This window comes from Lagopus muta, chromosome 3 (genome assembly GCF_023343835.1).
Source record: "Lagopus muta isolate bLagMut1 chromosome 3, bLagMut1 primary, whole genome shotgun sequence".
Lineage (NCBI taxonomy): Eukaryota > Metazoa > Chordata > Aves > Galliformes > Phasianidae > Lagopus > Lagopus muta.
Window position 1 is genome coordinate 68,788,880 of NC_064435.1, and position 20,075 is coordinate 68,808,954.

General features: G+C 38.1%; 1 protein-coding gene across 3 annotated transcripts in view; it reads left to right on the forward strand.

The window, feature by feature from the left end:
- The window catches only part of ADCY2 (adenylate cyclase 2), a 205,591-nt gene that overhangs the window by 178,396 nt on the left and 7,120 nt on the right, over positions 1-20,075 (forward strand). For all 3 annotated transcript variants that reach the window (XM_048939390.1, XM_048939388.1, XM_048939389.1), the window contains 6 exons: positions 631-815; positions 1,903-1,987; positions 8,856-9,014; positions 15,653-15,799; positions 17,340-17,447; positions 19,484-19,598. In XM_048939390.1, coding sequence (XP_048795347.1) covers positions 631-815; positions 1,903-1,987; positions 8,856-9,014; positions 15,653-15,799; positions 17,340-17,447; positions 19,484-19,598 — 799 coding nt within the window. The remainder of the gene's footprint in view (positions 1-630; positions 816-1,902; positions 1,988-8,855; positions 9,015-15,652; positions 15,800-17,339; positions 17,448-19,483; positions 19,599-20,075) is intronic.

Consider the following 20,075-nt stretch of genomic DNA (forward strand, 5'->3'; position numbering starts at 1 on the left):
TCTGTAAAATTGTGTATCTGTGAGGTTCTTAACATCTGTGTGTATTGCATCAGTTTAACAATGCTGCAAAAACAGACAACTAAATTGTTTACAGATCTTCAGGCATTTTGACCTTGATCTTCCCTTATTCTCAGTAATAAATACAGGGTAGTTTTTGTATTCAAGTATGAGTGAAAACTATACAGAGGCGCACAGGAACAAATATTCAGTCATTATGCAGGCAGTGGGCTTTCATACCAAACTTCCACACCAGCACTGGTTTCCCACATACAGGACATACTGCTACTGGAGATGAATAATTCAGATGTGGTGAGGGGTGAAAACTAGAAAGCTTAAATGAGGATCATAATCTGAATTCTGCTGAGTTTAGAGAGAATTTGAGCCTAGTAAGAGAAAGAGTCTATTTTATGGAAGACCGGTATCTGGTTGTTACTGTCTGTAAACCATAACGTGTACATAATACATATGTACTGTGATTATTTATGCATTGTGATAAATAACATGCTTAAGTGGTCAGTTAATGTTTTCTTAAAAGCTAGTATTCTATTAAAAGCTATATATTTTATTATGTGCAATATCCCACTCAACAGCCAAACTATAAATATTTACTATGCGGTTTTCCTTTCCCAGTATTTTATATACAGCTGCATATTAGGGCTCATTTCCTGTTCCGTTTTTCTGAGGATAAATTATGAGCTGAAAATGGTCATCATGTTGATTGCATTAGTGGGCTACAACGTTATCCTTCTGCACACTCACGGGGCCATGCTGGATGACTACAGCAAATTTATGTACGCAACAGCACCCCTCAAAAGGTAGGTTAATAATCCCCATCATTCTGAAATTAATAGAAATAAAATACCAGCTATGGAAGATGTCATGTAACATTTTTATTTCTCATGTATTTGGCTCTATAATCTACAAGCCACAATTTAAAGTTGTTGTCACTGTTGAGCATAAAAATAAAATACATAAATCTGTGCCAAATGCATAGACCACATATTACAGAAAGTACAGTTTGGTTTAATGAAGGGCATTAGCAAACATGGTTTTGAACATTATTAAGGCTCCTAAGGAAAATTTGCTGCAAGCTGAATAAAATCAACTTTTTCAGAACTAGTATATTGTTGTAAACTTTACAAATGCAGTCTTAGCCATTGAAAAACAAAACTACAACTGAACAGACCTATGGTTTATTAAATGAACAGAAAGAGATCTTTATTTTCCTATTGGGTGAGTGGTATACCTATGCAGTGGGATGAAGAACCACATGACTAGTTACGTTTATCTTGTACTTCTGGTAGCTTTAATTTTGCCAGTCAAGCTTGTGTGTCTCTTGGTTTTTCCTTCCTAAATCTTTCATCAGTATTCTTCTTTCAGTGGCATCGGTAGTGGAGTGCTAGTGTGAGCTGTTCCCCATTCCTTATGGCATCTTTCCCCAAAGCAGAATTTTTAATAAAAGATCTCATTTGTCCCTATTGTAATTCTGAATGAAAAGACATCTTGGGAGTTAGCTGCCTCAGCATCCATTTCTTCACATTCATTGGATACAGGGTCAAGCTTTCCATTATGGGAGTCATGTATTAAGTAAAAACTGTTTTTAATCTGCCTTTATAGCACCAATCAGTCTTCATTTGCTAACAAAGATGGAAATTATTCTGAATTAATCCTCATGTTAGTACTGGACTTCAAAATGTGGGTACATTTGCACAGAATGATGTAGAAGTAAAGTTTCATTATAGAAGTCATATTTTGCCAAATAATAAAGCATATGCTGTTTAAGTGGTCGCAGTTTACATACCAGAAGGTGACATAAATTGCAGACTTTCCCTTGTTCTTGTGCTGAAGTAATTTTGTTTCAACTTTTGAGCAGCTTGGTTTACTTACATTCCTGTTTTATAGGCCTGGAATACTGAAAGACCTGAAGACAATGGGCTCAATTTCTTTGTTTATATTCTTCGTCACGTTACTGGTTTTGGGTAGACAGGTAAGATGCTCAGTTCTTTCCATCTGCATCAGTGGACGCACTGCCAGCCTCCCGCCTTCTCAAAGATGTTTCAGATTTTCTGACAAGCACCTCTGTTCCTTTTTGCCCCACACCCTTTCAAAGGAGTGTCAGAAACATCTAAAAAGCTATCATTTCCTTTATTGCCTTCCAGTATGTCCTTAAAACTCACCAGTAACTCTGCAATAGCTGTCATTGAGACTGTAGGCATTATGCTGATAGTGCACTGTGACTATTGCTTGTCATGCTGACCAATATTGTCTCATAGCTTCCCAGCGTGCTCCCATCTGTCCACATCCATCTGCTGTCTCCCTAGTTGCTTAATTACAAGCTATTTTCTTCACAGTTATTACCATTTGAGGCAGACACAGAAACAATGTAGCATGCACGCAGCAGTGTAGCACCTACTGAGGCCACAGTTGTATTAAAACAGTGAACTGACAGGGATCTCCTCTTTTCATTACCTGGTTGTGCTTTTTAGGTGCCGACGTGGTGTGGGTGGCCTGACACTACTGCATGCTGAGGGCAGGGTGAGGGCAGTTCTCTCTCTCTAGCTCCTCAGAGTTGGAAGCTTGTCATGCCAGGAGTGACGTGGTGCACAAGGCAGGGCTCCAAGATGGAGGAGACGAGCCATGTGAGGTCTCATGAACAGCCTGTACACATGTAGCCCGCAGCCTTGGGAAGGTTCTTCTGTCATACTGTCTTTAAATCACTTATTTACATTACAGTTCCCCAGAACTTAATGACTGTCACTTAAACTGTCAAGCAGACCCTCCAGGTTACTAGATAAAAAATTCCTATCTGGCATCTTCTATAGTTTTGCTTAGGGGAACAATCTTGAGTTTGAGTAAAATTCATCATCGGCCTTACTACCAGCACTGTACTGGAGATTGCTCATTTAATGTTAGCTGCAGAGAGCAGTGCTGCAACACAGATATAAATAGGGTTAAATACTTCTTAGCACCACGGAGTCCCCGTTGATCAAGGGGACAGATCAAAGGAGTGGACACGACATCAAGAAAAAATAGAAAAGGATCATGATTTTTACAGAGCAGAGAGTATTTCTGTGTGGGCTCAGTGACATCTGCAGTACAGTTTCTGATCTGTGTACTGCAGCAGTGCATTCTGGTTGCTTCCTGGCTCGCACCTATTGAAAAAATGAGCTTGTAAAAGTAACAGTCTTTTGCTTTCAGAGCTGTAGGTTTGAGATCTTCATCATGATATTGCTTGTTTGTAGATCTTCAGTCTGTTGCCTTTATTTTTCTGCTAGTTTTTTTTTTCTTCTTTAAGGAAGATGAAGGAAAAAAACTGTTTTCAGACATTCTCAAGCAAAGTCTAAAAGGTAACAGATGTTACAAATTAGTTTTAATATATTCGTGAACTAAGACCTGCCGTTTTAGGTTACTGCTGGTGGTACTGGCTGGTAGCGAATGCCTTGGAGAAAAACAGGAAACTCTTCTTCCAGCAAATTTATCCTGATTTTCCCTCCTGTTCCTCTTGCATTGCCAAAATCTGTGCCAAGCCCATGTTTTAACTCTACTGTGAAAAGAGGATAAGGAAAGAAGTGGGACTAGAGGAGGAATTCCTGATGTGCAGTGTCTCTGCTGCTTCTGGTGTGGACCACCGCCTCTGCCACTATCTCTGGCATTCCGCTGCTTCTCAGCTCTTCTTCTGACTACTGTTTGTATTATTTTAGAGGTAAAAGGAGCAAGGACTGGATGCACTGTAGATTTGGACAGTGATGGAAAGCTGCTTTCTGTCTGTTCTAAATTCCTTTTCTAGTAATGTCTACAGTAACATTGTTTCTCTAGTAGTGTAAGAGTTTAACAGGGCCAGTTTTTATAAGGACAGGCATTGTCTTTTGGATATATATTTTAGATCAGCTGGTTAAATTAGAAAACTAGACAAACATTTGGATAGATTCTTACCTATTACTCCTATTACTTCTACTGTTTTAGACAACTTTTCAACCTTCACAAATTGATCATAAGGAATAAGTAAAATTCCCATATCCCAAAAAGCACACAGCAAAACTTACATTACTTTTTCACATTAATGGTTTCCCGTCCTTTCATCTCCCTTTCAGGAGAAGTGATGAATGGCATTTATTCTGCACGCTTTTCCCCTAGATACTGGACACGTCTCATCTCAAATGTATTTATGGAAATTGGAAGAAACCAGTACAGCGTTACTCACTAGCATCTACTTGGGCAAACATGTTGAAGGGAAGAACATTTTTCCCAAAATGACAGTAGTCTCTGACATTGCAGTTTGTGTTCTCAAGGGCAAAAAATATGGGAAATAGTGTTCCCAGCTGTCATAGGGCAGTAAAACTCATGGATTTAGTAGGCTGATTTTATGGTCTGTTGCAGTCTTCCTCTTGCTATAGATCTGGTCGAGTCCTTTCCTAGTTCTGCACCCTTCTTCCACAGAGGGTAATACGCAAATTGTTTTTCTCTTTGTTACTGCATTTTTCAACTTTGCAGATAATAGCTTTTCTTATCTCTTAGTACTTGTATGTTTTAAGAGTGTTAAAGACAATAGCCACTAATAAGAAGGGGTATTCCTTCCACTTCCCTTCTCCTGGCACTGGTGCTCCTCTGCCCCCAGGGCAAGTTATCAGAAAGTTCACCTAAACAAAATGTGTTTTCCTATAACCCAGCCCCATGAGTTTCCTTGCTGCTGGGTGATGCAAAAGCAGCAGAAAGAATCCATGTATGGTGGAATGGAGGTGGAGGGAGGCAGCGCTAGTGTATCAGCACACCTTCTATGAGCAAACTTAACTCCCAAGTTCAGGTAATACTCTTAGATGCACAACCATGATTCCTGCTGAAAGAGCTAGGACTTTCCAAAATAGGGTCTGGTTTAAAAATCAGCCCTGGAAAAATGGTTGGTTTTCAGCCAGATCATTTTGCTGAGCGTTTTTTGTGGTTTGGAGGCATCAGTGCTTGTGCCCAAAGAATAATTGTAGGATGGGCATGAGGTGGAAAAAGTAGAATTGCTTTTCTTTTCCATGGTCATGTCAGCATAGGCTATAAGTGACACATTTCAGTCTGCATACATGCCATCTAAGTTCTCTGAAACAGTCAGGCAGCACACAGGCAATTCTCTCCAACTCTGCCTGAAAATATAGAGTGTGCTCACATTTAAGCCTTAAACATTGTGAATTACCAGTATTGATGTAGCATGTGAATTTTTTTATCTTTATATAATATTACATAGACCTGGTTAGTCTTTGAGTAAATATTTTGCTTCTCCCAAAATTGATTATAATGTGTTTATAAACAGTGAATTTCACCGGCTGTTTTAGTGTCCAGATGTGTGTGGCAGTGAAAACTGTTTGTAGTATCTGTTGTGATTTTTAGCCAAGAGGTTTTATTCCATTATTTTTTTCCTTAGGTACTGTAATCTTTTAAAAAGCCTCTTCTGACAAAAGTTGATGAACATTTATTTGGAAGTTCACTTCTATTCACAGACCATTGGTGTATTTGTGACAGATGGAGGCATGTTTACATAGGCTGTATCAATAATTCCTCATTATATCAGCATTAGATAACGTGTCTAAATAGCTCCTTAACACACCTTTGTCTGTGGTTCTCAATGTCACCTCAGTTCTCTTCCAAAGGTTTCCAAAATTTGGAGATTTGTCAGTTCTCCAACACATTGGAGGTTTTGAACAAAAAGGCAATGCACCACAAATTTCAGAGCAGCAGCTTTTTATTTCAGTTACTTTTCGTGCTGGTGACTTCCTGCTGATTTACTTACAAATATGCCGTAAGAAGACACTTCTACTAATGCTCCATACTGAAACAGTTCCTCAGACTTACTGTCTGTAAGTAATGGCTGTGGAATTTTCTTAACTTCCTCACCTGAATGATAACCCACTTGTTATTTTCTGGAAGTGATTTTACCTGCGTTAGTATTACTGTCATTGTGCCCCTTCAGCACGTGTGCATCTCCTGTGACTACACACATGGATGACACAAACTCATGAGCTGCTTGTTTTGGCTTTCTGTGTAACTTTCTATAGCAATGAGAGAAAGTTCATTCAGTTAGTTGCCTCATTCTGAGACAAATACTGAAAATAGGTTCAGGTGAATATTGCATTAGAGTTTAGAAATACAGACCTAGCCACCTCTGCCTCATCATACATAAGTCCTAAGTCAGTTTTTGATACACCCAACTGCTTTTGCCCAAGAACAAGTTACCACTGATCTGAACCTCTGGGGTTCATTGCCTTACATGCTTTGATATCACGCCTGCCTATGGATGAAAGCCATTCTGAGATATTTTTGTGGTGACATGTTAAAAAGGTTCTGTAGATTACATGTAAAGTAGGAAGAAATCTTTGACTGTAAGGCTTCAAAGTTTGAGCAGGGTCTTCAAAGATGTTTAAAATAAATTGGGTATATTGCACAAACAAAAAAAACCTAACAATCTAAAATAGGCTTTACTAAGATAGGGCTTACGTGTTTCTAAAAATGTAAATACGCATTTTGAAATAACCTTTGACATTTTTAATTACAAGTCAACTTGTAGGGTACCTTCTGCTTTTTTTCCCCGTTTTCTGAGTTCTCTTTGACATTTGTTTTTGTATCCTGTATTTCAATGCATAACAAAAATGTAAATACATTATCTCCTTCATATTATCTCCTAAAGAAGAAACATCATTCTGAAGACTAAGCTTATCTCAGTTTGTTTTCAGTACAAATTGGATACAGTGTATGGATACCTAATTGCTGTTTTAAGCCATGTGTCCACTTTACTTTAGACAATTTATGCAAATGATTTTGGCATCCCAGTGTTTTATTGGATTTTTTCTACGTGAAGACAGTTTATTGGATTTGTTCTGCATTAATGCATATGTGGTAGCATTAAGTTTATCATCTTTGTGGGGAACTTGAATATATAAATATTAATAGAAGAATAAGACAAAAATTCTACGAAAGTGACTGCATATATTTTGAATCTCATGATCAGCTTTGAACAAAAGCTGTTCATGACCTCAAGACTTACAAGAGAGAGAGCTGCAGTTTGGTACCAGAACAATGACAGAACACAATGACCAAAGCAATGACAGTTTTGTTTCCAAGTTCTAGCAGAAGCCTGTTTTCAAGTTCAGTGTCTTCCTTCATGCGTGTCTTTATATGTATTTAAGTCTATGCCTTCTCTTCATTTGCTTAAAATCTGCAAATAACCTTTAGTAACATAATTAATTGAAAATAGCCAGCTTGCTTGCTTATTTGACATACCAAGTCCAGACTTCTGAGGCAGAGCATGATCGGCTATAAGACATTAAGACCCACTTTATGTTCAGAACAGTGTTAACTTTGTGTTAGAAGAGCCAGAATCTCTCTGTGGCAGTTCATTTGAGGTGTGCATTCTATCCTTCCTAGTATATCATAAGAAAAGAGATATACTTATATTCCTAGTATACCACAAGAAAATAAAATCACTAAAGGATGCTGTAGTATGAATTATCCTTTTTTTTTTTTTTGATCTTCCCATTAAATATCTAAACAGTACCCAGGTTCTTATCAACCGATTTAAAGCAATGTGTGGAGGTGTGGTTTCTCTCTTAATATTTTTTTCATCCTGCAGTTTCTCAATGGATCCATTTTTTGCTTCACCAGTTCTAAATTCCATGCTTTTTAGAAGCTTGCAAAATTCGTTTCAACTTCCTGCACTATCTTTGGCTGTGATCTCAACAAAGTACTCGTGAATCATTTTGAGCTATGACAGCAAACATCCAGTCACAAGGACTACTGTCATGTTTTTATTTAAACACTTACTGGCTGCTAGTAATAATGGCTAGTATTTTCAGGATTTTACATAAGATTGTGAACATAATCATGTTCTCCTGATTAATAACACAGCCTTCATTCAGGCTGCAGGGTAGTGTTAAGCCACTGAACTGCACTGAGATATTGACTTACGTCAGCTCCAAAGATGTAGGCCAGTGGAGTCTTTAATGTAGAAATAATGGTATAGAATTCACCAAAAAGCCTTGAAATTATTGAAAAGGAGTGCAGAAGTGCACAAAAAATGTAACCAGATCTTCAAAAATACTAATATTTCAAGATTTTTATACATTTTATAGTGAAAACTGAGGTACAACAAGAAGAGAAGGATAGAATCATAGAATCACAGAATGTAGCATTATATATTTTTTTAAAGAGAAAATCAGAAAGCAACAAGATGGGCCATTTTTTATAGTCTTCAAAACATTCCAATTTAAAAAATCTCTAGTTATTCTAAAGCAGTAGCATTTTTGCTGTGTGCATACTAAAAGGAGAAAGTTTGTCTCTTGAACAACGAAGGTGTATCAGTAGGCTAAATTTTTTTCTGCTACCCTTTTTCTTTTTTATCAGAAAATTAGCATTACGTAAGTTAAAGCTGGTGAAAGTTAGGGTCTTCCTGAAATGCCCACTAGCATAAGTAAAATTCTCTTTAGATAAATTAGATACCATATTGCAGAACTGCAAATTATTTCCATAACAGTGTTTGATTTGTAGAGTGAATTTCTTCGAGAACATGAGCGTACGTAAGGAAATCTTCCTTTGTTTTAATGACCCTGCATCTTTTGGCTTATTTCTGAGCTTTTTTCTTCCCCCCCCCTTTTTTTTTTCTTTTTTTTTTTTCATGGTGGGGAGCATTTATAAATTCAATGAAATGTGTACCATATGGTGCGTGCTTGGGGGTTAATTTCTGTGGAATCTGGAATTGTACTTGAATGGCCAAATAATATCCTTGTAAAGGTGATGTACTGTGTTTATTTTGTCTCTTAAACCTGTACTCCAGCAGGACAAGATGCCGATTGTTTCTTTACCTCTGTGTCCTCTTGTAACAGAATGAATATTACTGTAGGTTAGACTTCCTGTGGAAGAACAAGTTCAAAAAAGAGCGGGAGGAGATTGAAACCATGGAGAACCTAAATCGAGTGCTTCTGGAGAATGTGCTTCCAGCCCATGTAGCTGAACACTTCTTGGCAAGAAACCTGAAGAACGAGGTCAGCCATCTCTGTATATTCTCTGTTCTGTCCAAAGGCAGTGTATTATAGAAATAGCACTTCATGCTGAGCTGAACAGTAGGTCCATACAGTCAGGTTATAGATTTACAGTCATTTTCCTTCCCCCCTGCTTTTCTGAGCACTGAATCACCTTAGTACCTTGAAGTAAAAACTGTGAAACTGTTTTAAGTGGCAGTACACTTTGCCTTGTGGCAGAGGAGGAAAATGGGGAGAAAATGAAAAGGATAATTGAACCCACAAGGATTTAAATTTGAAGCATATGTATTGAGATACATTTTTCTTTGTGATCAGAGTGGAGCTGCATCCAGGTTTTGAAATTGCTTGTGGTGACTGGAGACCTTGCTTATAAATGTGAAAATTAACCTCTTCCCTGAAACAGTGGCTGTATTAATTCTGGAAGGAGGTGCTGAACACTGAAATAGCTATTTACGTACGGACAACAGACTTAATCCAGGCTTTAGAAATGTCTACCAAAAGACTCTTGTTGACTTAAGTGGGAGTCAGATCTACTCCTAATGCTGCTTTGTAGTTTTAACAATGGAAAAAATGATAAAAACAAAAGAAAAAAAGCCAGACAGATTAAGAGGGAGTAGTAATTTCTATATATCTTAAATGCAACAGTTAGAATTACTTAAGCATAAAACAATTGTTCCAAAACAGGCAGAAGAGGGGAGGGGATTTATTTTGATCTCCTGAATAGAGAAGGATAACATTTTCCCTTTCACTGTGGTTTTTCACTAAGCAGTAATATAATGTAGTTTACATCAGTACTTTAGTACTACCTGTAAACATTCACTTGATAGCTAATGTTGAATGAAAACTGCTGTGGGGTTCCTTTGAATCCAGTGAAGATGTTGGCTGAAAGCCATGTTGGCTCAGCTCCGGCTCTCAGTTCAGGCATTAAACACAGCAAACCATCAGGAGATTGCTTTCTCATTTATGTGCTATTCCATCTCTGCTCCCCAGCAGAGCAACACCATCTGCTCACCCTTGTATTGGCAACTGGATTTATATTGTCATCCCTCAAGATTCTTGGGTTGAAATGAGCTTCAGTAAATTTAGTGAAGATGAAAAATGGTAGTCTGCTGAACTCTGGTTTCATGTCAGCTAAAATAAAAAGTTGATGTGATTTTAGTGGCATCCCATTTAAAAAAAAAAACAAAAACAAAAACAAAAAAACCTTGAGTTTGCTTTGTTTATCTTTAAACATAGTTTTCAAAGAAGCAGCAACCTCACAAATCCTTGGAAATATTAAGGAATATGAACATCAGTCACGTCTTGTCTTAGAATCTGCAAGGACATGTCAAGCATTAAAGCAGATTCAGTATGTTTGTTTTTTTATGTCTAAACACCTAAAAATAGATGACAGCAGGTCAAATCTTGTTTTATTTCTGTGGATGTTTAGATAATCAGATAATGAATTGAAATTTGTCTGCATCTTCCTCCGAGGCAAGCACTCAATAAGGCTATATATATACTGTTGTCTATCTGATGGATGAATGTTACTTATCCCAGAATTTTTTGCATGCAGTTGTATGAAGGAAATGGAAGACTAAGTATGCTGCTGAATGAAATGCTTCAGGAATGAAAGGGAAGAAAAAAGTGTGGATAAATGCTAACTGAGAGTACTAAGATTGTACTTTCAAAAAAGCAATTAAGGTCTTTCCATAACAGCACATAAGTTGAGTAATGTTGATTTGGTGAAAGTGAAATTATTTCAAAGCAGGTAAATGGTAGTAGAAGTTTGTTTGCTTTATCAGTCTCCAGAATTGGATTTTTTGCTTATTGACTGTACGCTGGATACCAAATAGGGTACTTTCCAGTTGACAGACAGAGGAACAAACATAAAACAAAAAGCAGGAAGCAGGGTTCTTCTGCAGCTGGCTTCTGCACCCTTCTCCTTTGTGCTGTAAGCATTCAGCTTCCCTATTACGAAGAAGCACTCAGGAAGCTTTCTTGCTGCGAGCTAACTTGAAAGCATGTTGCTGAGTTGAATACCAAGAGTAATCCTGTTTCATTAGCTGCAGAATGGAGCCAGCAGAAATTGTGCCCCAGACAAGCCAACTGCTGTAGCCTTCCATGAGCCGTATGGGGTGGGGACCAGTTGGCCTCCTTCATCCTCAGAAGGTCTGCAGGTACTGAGAAGATGGGACAGTATAGAAAGCTGGCCAGGAAGAATTCAGAAAAGAAAAAAAAAGAAAGAATTAATGGTAGAAAAGAGGGTGATTTTATTTGTGCTGAAAGAATGCAATTCCGTCCTGGAATTATATTGCATTTAATTTTCTGATTAAACATTTTGGAGAGTACTCTTTCATGAGAAATACTCAAAGGAAAATTAAGACACCTGATTACCATAGCCTTTATTATTATGAATGATTGCAATAAACTAGCAGGGAATGTCTGCTTAAAATTGCCTGACATTTATTATGACAGCTGCAATTACCACTCATGGTTCTAAACAGTGCCATTTGTTGTTTCTATTCTGGTACTACGCTACAAAGCATTAGTAGGGATGGATGTTGCCTTACTGTTAAAGAAGAAGGAAGAGAAATGGGACTCTGTTGCTGTGCTTCAACATGATTAGTGTTCGTATACAATTCTGTGTACTTGTTTTAGAGGTGGAGGAAAGAGTGATAACTCTTTAGAGGAAAGGAGGATTTCTCTTTGTAACACTAGGGCATGCAGTCCTTGTTTACAAGCTGTTTGTCCCTTGCTGCCAGCCAACAGTGAACAACACACTGACCCTTTCTGTGTCACAGCAGCATTTCTGTTCCTATCTATGTTCCTGTTTTTTGGTTACTCGTATCATTTTCCTTGTGATTGTGCATCGTGCAAGTTTTTTTTCTGATTTTTTCTGGGCTACACCTGCTTTCTGGGAAGACAGCAAAGGCACTTCCTAATCGCTAATGCCATCTGGGCTCTGTGTTTACGTTCTTCACTGGCAAAGAAGGCAGGCATTGCCATGCATCAGTGATCCAGTAACCTGCCTGGCCCAGGCACTAATCTTCAGCAGAAGTTCTAGAAGCAGCTGCACATTAATATATTATTCACCCATTCTGCTTTTGCATTTTGTAAATGTTAGGGCATATTTTCCTTCTGCAAAAACCTATTAAACACTTCATAGTTAGATATTTTTCTAGTATTCCCATAAATACTAAACTTTTTAATCCCCCAAGCTCCTGTCTTTCATGTTGGTAAATAGCAACAAGCTGTACATACATATATATACACATTTTTTTTTTCCTTATTCAACCTGTAAATTTCTTATTTGTCTTCTGGTTCCTGAATTATGGAGTGGTAAGAAGAATCAGTTTTGTATCACTTGTGTTTCATATACATATCCAGAGAAGGGCAGCAAAGCTGGTGAGGGGTCTGGAGCACAAATCTTATAAGGAGTGGCTGCGGGAGCTGGGGTTGTTTAGTCTGGAGGTGAGGAGGCTCAGGGAGACCTTATCCCTCTCTACAACTCCTTGAAAAGAGGTTGTAATGAGGTGGGGGTCAGCCTCTTCTCCCACGTAACTAGCGATAGGACTAGAGGGAACGGCCTTAAGTTGCACCAGAGAGGTTCAGGTTGGATATTAGGAGCAATTTCTTCTCAGAAAAAATGGTGAGGCAGTGGCACAGGCTGCGCAGGGAGGTGGTGGAGTCACCATCTCTGGAAGTGTTCAAGAAACGTGCAGATGTGGCACTGAGGGATGTAACTTACTGAGCACATTGGCTGTCAGTTGAACTAGATGATCTCAGAGGTCTTCTCCAATCTTAATGATTCCATGATTCTACAATATTATTTAGTGGTATGTTTTTCTTGATCATATCTCTATGTAGATGGTTTCCTTTCCCTCTAAGGGTTCACTTCTAGGACGTAACAGGCATGAGTTATTATGAGTTGAATTTATATTCTCAGGTAAGTCATGGCATTCACTTCTGTGTACTGTTTCAAATAAGATGGCCTCTGTGACAAACTTTTCACAAACTTTGTAGTCTGTATCTATGAGCAATTCCTTCAGATTTTACTTTCTTAGGATGCAAAATCAGTGGGATTCAAGAAAGTAAACAAAACAGAAAACTGCTATCTAATGTTAATTTGATAAAATAAAACAACCCTTTACTATTAATTTACAGAATTGCTAGGATAGTAGCATTGTGTATTAATGTTAGTGGCAGCATTACTGTTAATTTGGATGAATTTAATTTACTACATTTGTAAAGATGATAGGAATATGAACAATTTTTTTTTCTGTGAAAAAGTTCTACAATCATGAATGTATATGGTTTATTTTGTTAGGTCAAGTTTCAAATGTATATGTAATACCCACATTTTGAATGTTAATTATCTACATTCTTTTGTGAGTGTTCTCGTATCTCCCTCTGGTCTTCTGTATAACACTGTGAATTTCTCCTTCCGTTGCCAAGCCCTGTATTTTTGGTGCAATTTCTTCCCAGTTTTAAAAAACATATGTGTAGCCTAGATTCCTTCATCCAGCACTGAAATCAAGATACTGGGAAGGTGACTTGAGGAAATGGAAGGAAAAATGAGATGAACAACATCATGTAACTTCTGTGCCTATTCTGCTAAATTAACCTAAGATGAGCACTCAGCATACCAGATTTTAAGTTTTGAATTTATTTAGAAGCAAACACTAGCTTTAGTGTAGACATGCCTGAGGTAAATTTGAAGTAGGTAGATGTGAACCAGAATGCAAAGGCTAAATATTTGAGGAGCAGGTCTATAAATTTGTTCTGATGCTCCACTTCACTAATTTTGAGCTGGTTTGAGTGCAAAGACACTCAAGAGAGCAGCTGGTACACATCACTTCAGTGTTACAGAGTCTGGACCTGCGTTAATGTGTAAAGAGAGCATAGAGATGCTCAGGTCCCTCTGAAATGCTTAGAGTCAGAGTCATCCTGTATAGTTTCAGGCACCCCTCTTGAGTCCTTGCATTAGGAAAAGTGACCTCCATTTTTTCCTTATATCCAAGAGAGAGAAGCACTGTCTGAAAAGACTGTGCCTGTCTGGCAGTAAAATGACTTTCCAGATACACTTGTCCTAGAATGTCACTAGCCATTATACATAAGATGACATAGACACAGACGTAAGATGATTGTGCTCTCAAATGACATGCTTTATCTAGGTGTATTACTCAAATTCAGTTGATATCATCTAGCCAGCGGACTCTCCTTTCCCCTGTATTATTGTATGAATTAAATTGATTTTTTTTTTATATATATAGACATGAACACTGCAGGAGGAAATACGCAAATTAATCCAATGTTTATGGGAATGGAACAAATAGGTGACAGAGAAGTATTGCCAGTGTACTGGTTCTTTTCAATGGGCAGGATGCTTGAGGAGTTTCAAGGACATTGTGATTATATAATCCTTATGAAATAAAAGGGAAGAAAAGTCTTATAGTGAACAATCTAGCTTCTCCAACTGCTCGTGCTCCTGTCTGTCTGTCTCACACCTGTTCTGGGCTGAGACAGTCAACAAGCTTTACCATTTACCATAACCAGTTCTGCTATTTTTCAGTTAACATCACCAACTTGGAATCACCATGTCTGTGCAGACTCATGTAGATTCACCACGTTCTTTAAAAAAGGAAAGAAATATACTGGAAGCAAAATTGAAAAAACAAACTTTGGACAAGTAAAGAGGGAAAAAATATCTGATCCTTCTTGAAATTATAGAATATTCATCTTATTCACAAGAATATTGAAATCCATGCTCTACTCAAATACCTTTAACGGAATTTGGCATTATACTAGCTTACAGCATCCCTTATTATTGTGGTTACCTTTGTGTATGGATTTCCATACTTTTTTTATTAGTTTAATAAATAGTCCTTCTTTTCTTTTTTCAGGACATATTTGTCCTGAAAGCAGAGAGATTCTAATGATAGAGGACATTGGAAAGGAAACTGAGGGAAGGGATAAGGGGATTCGTTTTTATCATCAGAGGTTTCCTGTGGAGCAGAGGTGCTCTCATTTCAGTGCTCACAGAATGCTATGGAGAATGTGACACATAAGTAAGTTTAAGTTCAAGTGACTGATTTATCTCGTTAAGCCCCTTGTTATGGAAAAGAAAGGACAATTATTTTGTCCTATTAGGCATCTTGTCATTTTAGATTAGGATCTGTCAGGGTTGTGTCATATTATGCTTTTGTAGTGCTCTACTGTTGAGATTTTGCTTCAATTTTTTAGTTCTTTCTAGTTATTATAATGATACAGCTAATAAAAAATTAGAGACTGTTTTGCAAAATATAATCTCAACCATGCAAGCCAAACCAAATTCACTCCAAATCTCAGAAGTGATCCCTATCTAATAAATCAGTGAACATTTTATTCTTACTGAGCAAATGTTCAGGTGAAAAAAAGGAGTAACTGTACAACACCAAAAAATTTTCAGCTATGTTGACTATGTTTAACAAGTCTGTATGGTGTTTAAAGATCAATAAATGCCACTAAATGCAAAAAATACTAGAACACCGTTTTAAAAGTTTCCATGCATGGCGCCATCTTCCTTTTCAGAACTGGGTCACTGCCTATTATCATAGAACCTTCTTTAGAGCTGGGTATAACAAGTTTCTTTTCTCTTTTTTTTATTTTCTTTTGGACAGGATCTATATCATCAGTCATATGACTGTGTCTGTGTCATGTTTGCCTCTATTCCGGATTTCAAGGAATTTTATACAGAATCTGATGTAAATAAGGAAGGCTTGGAATGTCTCAGGCTGCTAAATGAGATCATTGCTGACTTCGATGATGTATGTACTTCTAACAACAATCAACATATGGTTTCAATCGTAATAACTCAGGGTATGCAACAATAAGCAAACATACTTGAAAAGGAGAGTGGAAGAGCTGTCAGAAAAGAACTTTTGTATGTCTGGACATGTAGAAATTGTTTCCAAAGAATATTAAAGGAAAAAGAGATTTATGTGGAATAAATGAACTATTGATCTGACATCATATTCTGTTGCCTTTCAGTCTCTATAGTGAGAATCCAATGCATATACATGATGGGGAAATTCTGCCCTTTATCTGCAGTTCACAAGGCACATTACATGCCGTATATTAACTGTTCCCAAATACTAATGCCAAAGGTAAAGTACCTAAGTTTGTGCCCTAAACTTTTACATCTTCGGAGAGCATCCAAAGCAGGATGTGAAGGTGCTGAAGAGTCTGAGAGCAAGATGTATGGAGGATGACTAAGGCCACTTGATTCAGCCCAGAGCAGCGGAGGCTGAGAGGAGGCCTCATGGGAGCTGCTGCTCCTCACGAGAGGAGTGGATGGGCAGCATTGAGCTCTGCTCTCTGGTGACAGTGACAGTGACAGAGCCTGAGGGAACAGCACGGAGCTGTATCAAGGGAGGGTCAGGCTTGAGATTAGGAAAAAGTTCTTCACTAAGAGGGTGGTAGTTGGGCACCAGAACAGGCTCCCCAGGGCAGTGGTCACAGCCCCAAGCTGCAGGAGTTCAAGAAGTGTCTTGATGATGCTCTCAGTCATATATCTGATTTTTGGGTGGTCCTTTATGGAGCCAGGATTTGGATTTGATAATACTTGCAGGTCATTTCCATGATTCTATAACCTGCATTGTTTTGATTATACAACATGTTGATCAGTTGGTATGTGAATTACTCCTAGGAATGTATAGGTTTTAACATTCCACTCTCCAAGCTACAGGCAAGTGCAGAGTGTATAACTACAGACAGACTGTGAAAAGTCATATCTAAAGGTCTCACTGAGAACAGTATTTGTCTTTAAGTTGCTGGTGATAAAGATACCCAAAGAAGGTGTTAAGAGTGTGTCATGATTCAGAGAACACAGACTGGATTTGCAGTTCTGCAGCTGTGGAGGGAATTTTAGCAGCAAGCCCATTTTGATAACTTTGGAATGTTCAAAACAACCTGGGTTATGAATTAGAATTCTTACCATCTCAACTAGAAGAGATGCTTACTTTCAGAAAGCTGCTTGCGGCTTAACCATTGGCTCGCCAAGTGATTTGGTTCCACTATCAAATGAGTGTAAAGTCTACTGATTTTTAAGAGCTAAATGGACAGTAAGATGAAGTTCAGTCTCACTAATGAAAATCTAGTCCCTTTATGATAAAAGGGTATTTTAGGAGATATGATTTCCCTTTTTCTGGGAACTATTCCTGTATCCATTTTTTTGTCCATCCTTAAGGCCATCCTGTATATATTTGTGAATTAAAGTACTGATCTCTTGAATTCTGTTAGAGAAACAAGCACTTAGACTAAGAATGCTGTTGATCCCAATAATGAATAACTCTTCTCGTTTTCCAGTTATTGTCTAAGCCAAAGTTCAGTGGAGTTGAAAAGATAAAGACCATTGGAAGCACATACATGGCAGCAACAGGATTGAGTGCTACGCCCAACCAAGAACAGTATCAGGTACAGAAAAAAGTTCATGCTCAATAAAAATCATGCTCAAGTAAAGCCTAAAATTCTGTTCATTAAACAGCAGCCTACATATAACACTCTGGCCTCAATTTTATTTCTTACTGATCAAGTGTACGCTTTTATTTGGAAGTTTCTGAATTATTTTTTTTCACATTGCAGTTCTAAAATGCTGCCTCTTATTTGTTATGTCTAAATTTGGCCTTCTACTCTAAATATAATTCTGCATTTTATTGCTACATGCTGCAGCAGAAGTAACTGAACTTAGAGTCCAAAGGAGAGTGTTGGGATCACTATTTTCCTTTGAAAGTTGAGAGTGCAGGGTAGCCTTATTAACCATACACTTAAAGAACCTTCAGGCTCAATGCTTAAAGCAGATTCCTTTGTTTCTGATTTATTTAATGTAGTAGGATTGAGAACTGTGTGCAGTCAGTAGAAATGAAGTTCAGAGAAGCAATTCATAACTTTGAAACAAAAGCCTTCATCAGATCACTGGTGAGCAACAGAGACGGCAATAATGAATCAGTATGTTCCCTGATAAGGATTAACGTCTCCTGACAAACTCATGTTCCTTCTAAAGAGAAGCAATTAACACCTGAACTAGACCTTAATAATCCTGAGGACAAAAAAAGAATAATTTCAAATTAGCCCTGACATTCTGTACAGGGAGGTGAAGAAAATGAAGCAAATGTAAGACCATAGACTGGAGAACACACAGAGGAGTTCTTAACCACTAGTAAATGTAGTGTGTGTGCTGCAAGAAATTGTATTGTTTGAGTTATTTCTGCAAATTATAAATCAGGAGATCCAAGTCTTAGTGTTCCTTTGGTGATTTAGTACACATTTTGAAATCCATCAAATCTTAGGTCTCTTCAGTCCAGATGCTGCAGATCCACAGATACTGCCGTACCTAGTGTGACAATGACTGACAGCTAGGCATATTGCTGAGCACAGCCCCCATTTCAATACAAGAACTCAGGGAAGACTAAGTGCCTAAAGACAGGGTCTCAATGTATCAGCTAGGTATGGTACCATCTGTCTTAGCTAGGAGTGATCTCCAAAGGAAACAGAAAGGCTTAATTCATCTAAACAACAGCTGTGGCAAGAGCTGCTGTCCCACCAAGACTGATATATGTACTCTATGAATCATCTTACAAAGTTGTCATCTGTCCATCAACTCTGAAACTTTATTTCAAGGAAGATTCAGTCATTTCTTATAGAGATCAGTAAGTCTAACTCTTAAGAAATCATTCTCTTGCCAAAATCCTATCCAGGGCTGTAGGAGCTTGAAAATCACTTCTCTCCTTAGCCTAAGAGGACTCAAACCAGTGCTTAGAATCAGGCTACACTGTTAGTATATGATAAAACATTAAGTCTATAGCCTTAGAAACTAATGTGCACCCTGGAATAGCAAATAATTGAACAGGCAATGGGTTGTCTTTCCCCTCTGTTCCTCCTGCATTTTGTTCATTTTCAGGTCTATTACAGTTCCCAGATATGCCTCCTTATCCATCTGCCAGATGATATCAGCTGAGAAACTATTAAAACTGAATCTCACTGGAATGTAAGCATTAGCAAGGGTGCTGAAAAGTGCAGCAGTGAGAGGGAGGAGTCCCTGTGGGGCTGACCACAAGCACCATTTATTATTAAGAGACATAAAGCAGAAATAGACACTCAGAGAAAATTAATGTACAAATCCTTGGCATGCATAGGCAGTGAGTGCTGGTAGAACAGATAGTGGCTAATCAGTTGCTTGACAGTCAAAATTTTGTATTAAGTATGTTTTGAATGTATCAACTCTATACTGCCTTATCATATAAGTAAAATGCAACATGGTCTATTGGCCATTGTTTGATTGAAGTGCTGCTGGAGAGGACATCATCTGATACATTAGTTTTCTGCTGCAGCCACCCTGGCGTTAGGATATCCCTGAGAGTTTAAGTGCTTTTGTGTTCAGGGTATTTTGGATGTGTTCTCACAGGAACTAAAGCTACATAAAATGATTTTATTCTGTTTGTTTGGCAATTCAGGAACCTGAACGACAGTATATGCACATAGGAACCATGGTGGAGTTTGCATTTGCCTTAGTGGCGAAACTGGATGTCATAAACAAGCATTCTTTTAATGACTTCAAGTTACGAGTAGGTATGTATTACAGGATTTGAGAATATGGAAGAGGGGGAGAATGTAGTGTGATGTTCAAGCAGATTAAAGCATTACTAGAACTGACCAACAGGGCCAGGAAAGTAGAGGGCATCACCTTTACCCTGCTTAAAGGCAGTGTCAATGGCTTTGCCAGTAAGCACAGCTGCTGTTGTGGCAAGATGTGTTTCAAGGCAGGAACTCAGAAGAAGCAGCATCACTAAATAAAGAATGCTTGGAAAATACAGCCCCGTGGGTCCAAGTGGTTCTATGGTAACTGTAATAATTATTCCAGATGTTGTTGACTATATACATTTTTAAAGCTTTTCAGTACCAAAGGAGATACTAGGCAGGGCTTTGCAAAACTATGTGAATGACTTTGGAGGACAGCACCTAAAAGGCACAAATGAGGCTGGAGTTTGAAATACTTTAGACGTACTAAATTCAAGCAAGCATACAGTAATGCTTCCTTCCTGTTGT